We start from the raw sequence: 9,206 nt of genomic DNA on the forward strand, positions 1-9,206 counted from the left end.
CCACGACCCACAGTGAGAGCAAGGAAGCACAGGAGGGGCACCTGGCCTGGGACCTACACCTCCTCGAGCCTCCATGGTTTACTCTTGTTTGCTTGACTTGAGCCATCTGCTTGGATGGCACCATTCCCAGGTGCAAGCTGATCCACTGGTGCCTCAGAGTCAGGTGCCAAGTCAGCAGGGGAGGGAGCTACGGCCTGATTTCAGTTTCTACTGAAGCTCCTTTTATGTAGCCATTCTGCCATGGCCACGTGACGCACAGACCTGATTTGGGTAATTGGGTGCCATTGGTTTAATGGAGACAGATGCCCTTAGCAGGGGTCTCCAAACTTTTTATACAGGGGGCCAGTTCATTGTCCCTCAGACCATTGGAGGGCTGCCAAATACAGTGCTCCTCTCACTGACCACCAATGAAAGAGGTGCCCCTTCCAGAAGTGCAGTGGGGGCTGGATAAATGGCCTCAGGGGGCCGCATTGCGGCCAGCAGGCCGTAGTTTGGGGACTCCTGCCTTAAGGCTTTTGTTGCCCCATCTCGGTAGGTCTCAGAACATACAGAAATCCCTGTGGAAATCTGGGATTCCACTCTTCTTCAAAGAGGGAAGAAGTCTCGTTAGAATGAAAGTCAGCAGATAAGAGTTTGAGGTTCGAGTCCTGGCTCTGCCATTCACTGTGACAGGACCTTGAGTAAGTAAGTCCTTTCCTGTCTTTGGGTCTCTTTCCTCAAGAATATGACAATACCAGGGAGAGGACTGAGGCAGGTAAGGACCCTGAAGAACTGCTACAATCTGATTAATACGACAGATGCTAGGAAGTGTACGTTGTTAAATTCTTTTTTGTAAAGCCTGTCTATACAAAGGGCCTCACCCCAGTTACATGACCCCTGGAAAGTGGACAGAGTATAGATCATCACCCCTCTGTGAGATCCACCACCCAGGTCCAGGAGACAGAGAGGCTTGTCCAAGGTCACACATCTAACAGAAAGCAACAGATTTAAACTCGGGTCGTTCTGACTCTAAAGCGTGGGTTTTTATTCCCTTTGCTATAATTTTCCCAGTTTTCGGCTGTGCATTTGCTGTGTCTATAGCTGCCAGGGACCCGAGAGAAGGCAGATTCTACAACTTGGTTGTGCCCAGAAAGTTTCTATTTTAGAATGAGTTAAGCCACAGGGTAAACAGCCACTATTCCCTTTGCAAAGAAAGATGACTTCAGCAAGGACCCATTACACGGCCGGTCTTACAGCTCTGTGTTTGCACAAAGGTGGTTTTCTTCTCTTCACAAAGCGTATTTATCTCCTCCTTCACCTAATGCTTCTTTCTCCTTGTCCTTCCTGTAGACTTCCTTAGTGAGTTCACATTCGTTATCTCAGTGCTTTTCCTCATGGCAACACTATTATTACTTCCAATTTTCAGATGAGGAACTGGGGCTCATGCAGGCTGCCTAAGACCACAAAGATGTAGGAGAAAGAGCTGGAAATTCAATTCAGATCTTGGCTCTGGCTGGGTAGCTCAATTGGGAGAGCATCATCCCAATATGCCAAGGTTGTGGGTTTTATTCCCAGTCAGGGCACATACAAGCATCAACCAAGGAATACATAAATAAGTGGAACAACAAATCAATGCCCTCCCCTCTCTCAAATCAATAAATAAAAATTAAAAAAAATAAATTCTGATCTTCAGATTCTAATTAAACCTCCTCATAACTAAGATCAAAGTGAAAGGTAATTTAACATAGTTTTACAAATGGTTTGGGCACTTAAATGCTGGGTTAGATCAAAGAAAGATGTGAATGAGTAAGGTTCAGCGAAGATTTTCAACGAGTTCATTGTCTAGTGGGAGGGAGGCATATAACTGGTAACTCATGTTTTTTCACTGCACAAGTTACCCATAAAGAGGGATGAATTGTGATGGGGGACCCATGGAATCATATATAACTGGTATAGAGAGGAAAGAAGCAAGGGAAGTTCTCACATAAAAAGACAATTAGGGACTGGGTTTTGAAGGATGAATAGAAGTTCACCAGATGAATAATAGTAGCAATAATGACACATTTTTTACTGTTTGCTATGGGCTACACATATCTACACACACTGACTAACCTTAGCAATCTTGCAAGGAAGACATGACTCTTCCATTCTGCATATAAGGCCACAGTAGGTTCAGAGAACTAAAGCGCATAGATCAAGATCATGCTACTAAAATCAGCCAGCTGGGGATTTAATCTTCTCTGGACTACCTCAGCTACATAACCTCCTAGGCTGACAACATAGGCTGAAGAAACAGCATGAGTCAGACAAGAAGGACACTTCTCCCCGAAGCCATCAGAGTGGGTATGAAAGGTTGGGATGAACTGTTCTTCCTTGTGGTGAGCTGACCTGAGACACCTGTCATTTGCCCCTGGGAGAGAAAAAACATTGCCCTCCAGAAGTCCAGTCATACCACCTGGATTTTTAAGCTTGATCAGCTCTCCATTTGGCCATTGCCATGGGATACCTACATGCTCATGCCCTAGAATCTAGACTAAGCTTGGACTTTGCAATCCAGCAGTCTTGGGTTTGAATTCTGACTCCATCACTGATGACCCAGGACACCTTGAGTGAGTGCCTTTCTAAGACTCCGCTCTCTCACCTGTTCTATCTGGTTAGTGATATCAGCTGTTAGGCTGGCTGAGGATCAAAGAGTGAATGTGACATAAGCACACGGACAGTCCTCTGGCACAGAGTGGGCACCACTAAATGGCAAACGACAGTGCTATATTTTGTCATGCTCGCATAACAAGCCCAGAAAGAAACACCTGGGGGTGTTTGGAGTCTCCAACCTTCATACCAGCACCTCCCTCCCTGAAGTCTGATCTGTGCAGATCCACTTTTACATGGATTTCTTCAATAAATCTGTGCAGTACTGTGTGTTCTCTTCCTTATGATGTTCTTAATAACACTTTCTTTTCTATAACTTACTTTATTGGAAGAATACAGTAGATAACACATATAACACACAGAACGTGTGTTAATTGACAGTTTATGTTATCAGTTATCAATGGACTCTCAGCAATTAAGTTTGGGAGGAGTCAAAAGTTATGCTTGGATTTTTGATGGCTGGGGGGAGGGTGGGAATGTCGGTGCCCATAACCCCTATGTTGTTCAAGGGTCAAGTGTATATTACATGACAGGGTTCACTGACTTCCTGGGAACTCACCATCCCTTTACCTTCCCCTAAAAACAGTCCTGTTCTTCCCCACCTCCTGCCTTCAACACCACCAAAGGGCCACCTCCGAGCATCTGTAGTAACCAGAGGATTATGCAAATATGCAGATCTAGTAAGTGGTGTTTACCCAGGGCTGTGCACTGCCTTCTGTACTCAGCAGCTGGGCCTGGCTGTCTTCGGAGAGGATTCCTTCGGTGTCATCACAACCTCTAGTGGACAAGAGAGAACACCGCGGCTCACTGGCCTTTGTTCCAGCTCTGAGCTCATGCGGTCCAGGGGGTGCAAGGAGCACAGGCAGGTCTGATGATCTGCTTCACACGTGGGCATGTGTACCCACCTGCCTTCCCCTCCCACTCACTCCTGTTCCCCTCTTTGCAATTCCACGTGTGTGTGATGTGTTCCGAAAGGGAAGCCTTCTTGGGGATCCACCCTACCCCACTGTAGCAATCTCACCTCTGCTGGTCCCTGTCACATCCCTTCAGGGTCAGCTCAAATGCTACCCACTCAGAGTCCTTCACTGACTTACCTCTGGCCAGAATTGAACACACTCACCTGTGGGAGCCCACAGCACTCTGATATCTCCCTCCCAAGCGCACATCACGCATCATGAATGCTGGTGGCTCACCTGCAGCTCTCTCATGCTAGGCTGCCCTCACTGGCACAGGGACCTCATCACAGTTCTCTAGGTACATAATCATTACAACCTTCCTTCCAGGCGGGGACCATCAGTTCCCCACCCCAAGCCCCATTCCACAGATGGTGAAAGGAAGGCTCAGAGAAGAGAGTCCTTCAGAAGGTCACACATTCATAAACAGGGAAGCTGGACCTGGACCGAGATTCCAAAACCAGAAGGGTTCTTTACCAGAACCCTATAAATCTAATTCTAGTACCCAGCTCAACCAAACTCCCCAGAACAGCTTTGCTACAGCCTCTCCAGTGTTTGTGATATGTCCCTGTGAAGGAACCACAAACTGGTATAAAAAAGGGCAGTCGGACTCTGTATTCCAGCATGCTTTTTCTGAAGCATCTTCCTGCCCTCTTTCCACCATTTCTTCCTCTTTTTTTTTTATTGCAAATGCCATGTCATCCATAATTTCCCTCTGGGAAATAGGAATCAATTGTAGTAAGTGGAAAGAGAGACGGTAAGCAGAAAGAGGGAGGCGAAGCCACCTCCAAGCTGATGAGAGTGCCTTTCTGCTGACCTTTGGCATGGCACACATCTGGGTGGCTCCAAAGGTCAGAGTTTGCCTCTTCTGCCCTCAATCACCAACTGGAGCTTTGAGCGCCCCTAGTGGAGGTCTGCACTACTGGTGTATTGCAGAAATTGTGGACCAAATATGAGGACCAGTAAATTAAGCCCTTTTAAATAGCTTTCTGAATGGCAGGAATGAACTTTGAGCAAAACTAGAGGACAAGCCACTTTTTTTTTGCCTTGGAAGTGAGAAGAAAGGAATACAACATTGTTTTTATAATGTCTGACCTGGCCACGTGAACACGCGAAGAATCCTTCAAGCATGGATCGGTTGGGACCTGGCAGGAGTGGCCAAAACTCTGTGGCAAAGAATGCCAATCCATAATGAAAACGGTCTTTAAGTGAATCTAACAACAACACCACATTAGGGACTAGAGGAAGCAGCAAATCTGAGTCGCATTGAGCACTATTCAATTTGCTTTATTAATTCAAGAGAAAAAGAAAAGAAATTACACTCAGGCTCTGCAGTCTTAGCACGGAGCTACAATTATTCCCCATGTGCATATCTCAGACAATAAGAAGCCTCTTCAAAAACAAGTTACACTTTATACTTATTCATGCCTTACAGCAAAAAAATGGCCCAGAGAGTCACGTGACCTGCATGAGAATGTAGCAACAAGTCCCTTTCAAGTATTTACAAATTCCCTTTAGGCACCGCAAACAGAAGGACACACAACACAGAATCAGAGGCATGGTTCTACATCTGACGTTAGTGGAAGTTGGGCTCCCTGTTAAAAATAAATTTATTGTGGAAGGTCAATTGTTTCCAAGTGCACCCTCAGAATTTGGCAGTGCTCGCTGGCTCCCCTCACTCCCTCCTGATGACTCAGAGTTTCAGAGTCAGAACAACATGGTTATTAATGAGCCTTCTGAAGTAGTACATCGGTTGACTTTAATTTGGCGGTGGCCTGAAGTTAATTAAAAATATATGCTGGCTAGCCATAGTGTGGATTTAGAAAAACAATACAAGGTGTCTTAAAAATGAGCAAACACACATTGTGTGTCTGAAGGTAGCGAAGGATGCAGGATATGAAATCCTTGTCTTGGACAACAATTTAGTCTGTGCCATGAAGACACTTTTTCCCTGGAGGGAGGCGTACTGAAGAGTGTGGTCCTCGGAGGTAGAGTCACCTTAGAAAAGCCAGCAAGCCACTGGCTAGCATTAGGTTCTTTTGTGAGTGTTAGTCACAACACAGGTTCAGGGGGGAGGGGGTATATTGGGATAAGGGAAGGAGATCTAGACTCTGTTCAAGGCCACCAAGCCACTGTTGGAAAGAGACAGCTAATTAAGAAAGAGCATGCTATGGTAGAAACAATTTATTTAAGTCAATTCCCTTTTCCTATCCTTTCCAGAGAAACTGTCCAGACCTGGTGTAAATTGTGAATATAATTGCCTCATAAGTCTGTGTGTGTGTGTGTGTGTGTGTGTGTGTGTGTGTGTGTGGTGGGGGGGGTGCTTTAATGATATGCTTTGTTAAACAAAATGTGATGAATTATTATTTCCTTCGCTCTGCAGTCCGGCCTCCACGTTTATAGGGAAGAGGGTGGGGGATAAAATGCCTGATTTATGCTGTGGAGGGCACTCCAGGCCTTGGGGAAGAGTTGAAGAGAAAGGGACCCAGAGCTAGGCCCCAGGGAGCTAAGAGCTGTCCGCGGCCTTTGGTGCTGAAAGCAGGTGTGAGTGCCAGGGGTCCAGAGCTCCCGGGGGAGAAGGGACACTGCCTGTCCCCCAACTCCGGGGCAAGATGGTTCAGTTCAAACGAGAGAGCAGGTAGAGCGAGCGCTCTCTGCTTGTCTTCAGCCTGGGCAGACCCTGTAACTGCTTGCTTTTTCCCACGTGAGAGGCGCATTTCTGGGAAAGGGAGTTGGACCTTTCAGGAGGCAAGACAGGGTGGTCTTCCAGCGCTCCCCTCCATTCTTGGATCTCCTAGTGACCTGATCAAACCCTCCAAGCTCATGGGGTTAGCGTGGGGTGTGTTAGGCACTGTACTCCTCTCTCCATATCAAAGCCCCTCCCCAACTTTTTCTAGGGACCTCAGCGCGGTGGAGAAGAGGGTGTGGTTCCAGGTCTGGGAAGAGTCCCATCCTCCACTAAACGTAGATCCCCCTTCTCGACCCACAAGCACGTGGTGGTGGGTGAAACTAGCACCCCCCTTCCCAATTCATAATAGTATTTAAAGACGTTGGCTGTCAGGGGAAAGGAAGAAGTGGTGAGTCCTGTCAGGTTCCTGGCTGTGACCTAACATCTCTCCCCCATCCCACGTCACCCCTCCCTGGCCAAGTTCTGAGAACCCTGAGCCCCCTCAACTGGCCTCCAGGCAAAAGCCACACCCAAGTTCGGCTTCCAGACACTTGGTTGAGATTGGACCTAAAACCGGGTCCCGGGGGCAGCCTGAAATGAACCACAAGGAGGCAAGGGATCTTAGAGTGGGAGGGAGCTACCCTGTGACAACCCCCCGTCAAGACGCGTTTTTTGAGTCTAGTCCTTAGTTGCAAGGCGGGTCAGCCGCCCCCTTCTCGTCCTCTCCCAGAAAGGGTGAGAATTATCTGGCACCCAGCCTCGGGTGCGGTTGCACAGAGCTCCGGAACCCGGGGTTTGGAGGCTACCCCACTCGAAGGAGATTCTTTGGGGCTGCAAAAGGGGGTCAGCCCCACAGCCAGGAAGACCGAAAGAGAGCCCGCAACCGAAGCAGGGAAGTGCCGGAGTCCTTCAGACACATCCCTACCTCCATCCACACCCCCAGCAGCCGGGCCAAGGGGACGCGGTTCTTAGCCCGGAATTTAGGCAGCCACCCCCGCCGCCCCTCCCGGCGGGTGGTGTGTGAGCGGCCCGGGTCAGCCACGACCCTCGGCCACCCCACACTCGCTGCAACTTTGCCCCCGCCCCCGCCCCGCTCCTCCGGGCTCTTACCTCGCGCCAGAGCGGCCGTGGGGCTCCCCAGGAGCAGGGCGAGGAGCAGCGAGATCCCGCCGAGTCCCGGGGCTGGCCGCCGGGCCGCTAGCATCGTGGCTGCCCGGGGCGCGGAGCCGCGGGCTGCGGGGCAGGCGGACAGCGCGGGAGCCGGGCAAGAAGGGCGGGAAGGAGGCAGCGAGCGAGGCAGCGCAGGCGGGAGCGAGGGAGGGGGCCGCGGGCCAGGGCAGCCGCTGGAGCCCCCGGCGGACGCGCGCTCAGCCCCGCGATCGCTCTGGCTGAGCTGCGCTGGGCGCGGGCGGGCGAGTGAGGAGGAGCCGGCGAGCGAGCGAGCAACGCGCGGGAGGGGGGAGGGGGCTGGGGCCGAGTCTGAGCCGAGCGAGTGCGGGGAGGGCGGGAGGGGGCGGGCGGGCAGCGAGCGAGAGGGGCCGCCGCGCCCTGGGTGCCCGCCTTCTCCTCTGGCCGCCGGCCCGTCAGCCTTGCAAAGTTTAATGCCCATCTCCTCTGCGTGCTGGGGCCAAGCGCTGCCTCTCGGCGTCTGCTCGCAGCAGCCCTGCGCGGGCTGGCGAGGCTGGAGAGCGTCCTGACCATTTCCCGGACGGCGAGACGAAGGCCTCAGCACCCAGCGCATCGTTCAGCCAGTGAGCAGCCCGGAGCTTACCATCGCTCAGCCTTCCTGATGGATCCCGAGCCCAGCCAGTTCTCTGGGCTGTTTCTCAGCCCTCCCAGGCCCCTCCGAGCCCCAACCAGCCAGCCCTCCCTTGTTTCTGAAGTGGAGAGTCCTCATAACCTAGAGTCTCCAACTTTAGAGCTCTCACAAGAGCGTCAACCTTCCTAGAACAATACAAATGGCAACAAAATTGTGTATCCAATTAAAGGGCTGCTTATCCTCCCCACCCCCCAAATCCAAACAAAGATGGACTGTAAGATAAAATTTATCTTTGTCCTAACCTGAGTGTCATCTTTTAGAAGTCCTCACTGTCAATAGGTCACCAGAGCCAGCCAAGGCTTCCTCTCAGTTAGGCCCCTGGCCTCTGCGACACCCCATTCTCCCACCTGAGCTGGAGTTCAAGGCCCACCCTCATCTGCCGTGCTGGTGCCCAGCCCGGATTCTCAGCAACTCCTCTCTGCCCTGCAAATGGAGGTGGTGCTGGGGTACAGTAGGTGAGGGAGACAGGCAGATGCTTGGGGACAGGTATCAGCCAAGGGCTAGATGGGGACAAGCTAGGAGACTGACTGTGATGACTACTTTGCAAACCCGTCCAGCTCCCCAGGTCTCCCCACCCCCAGTTAGAAGCTCTCCCTCTCCCTCCCCCAGCTCCACCTTGCCTCACTCTCTACACCGCAGCCTGAGCAGGCCGAGGGAGCAGATGGAAAGAAGGTTGCAGCATCAGCAGGAGGAGTGTGTCTCTAGCAGAGTGGCGGAGCTGGGAGTCCCTATAAAGAATGGGTGGAGGAGGTGAGTACTGGGTGGAGGAGGACAAGGGAGGAGAGGAAGCACTCTGGCCCAGGGTATCAAAAGACCTCCCCACCCCCACCCAGGCTTCCTCATTCACCTATTTATTCAGTGCTGTCTTTCAGGGTACTCACTCCAGGTCCAGGTTTGCACTAGGTTCTGGGGAACAGAGAACCCCCAAGAAAACCCACTCCTTGGCTCTAAGAAGTTTCCATTCCTGGCAGTAAAGCCAGTTGGTTTATAGAAGGAGGGGCCGAGGCAAGGGGTGCATGAGAGCTTAGCTCTCCTCTGGGGAAAATGCAGCCCCCTTGCTTTGTTGTACCAGGCTGGGAGCTCTGTATGGAGTGGCCTTGATTGCCTTCCTCATCAGCGCGCAGGGCTGCACATGGCT

At 51.2% G+C, this 9,206-nt stretch overlaps 1 protein-coding gene across 3 annotated transcripts in view; it reads right to left on the bottom strand.

The window, feature by feature from the left end:
• SEZ6L (seizure related 6 homolog like) overlaps positions 1-7,657 on the bottom strand; it is a 162,869-nt gene extending 155,212 nt beyond the window's left edge. For all 3 annotated transcript variants that reach the window (XM_066370631.1, XM_066370629.1, XM_066370628.1), the window contains exon 1: positions 7,360-7,657. In XM_066370631.1, the coding sequence (XP_066226728.1) occupies positions 7,360-7,453 (94 nt within the window). In that variant the 5' untranslated portion in view covers positions 7,454-7,657. The remainder of the gene's footprint in view (positions 1-7,359) is intronic.
• Positions 7,658-9,206: the final 1,549 nt, after the last annotated feature.

Source organism: Saccopteryx leptura, chromosome 2 (assembly GCF_036850995.1).
Source record: "Saccopteryx leptura isolate mSacLep1 chromosome 2, mSacLep1_pri_phased_curated, whole genome shotgun sequence".
Lineage (NCBI taxonomy): Eukaryota > Metazoa > Chordata > Mammalia > Chiroptera > Emballonuridae > Saccopteryx > Saccopteryx leptura.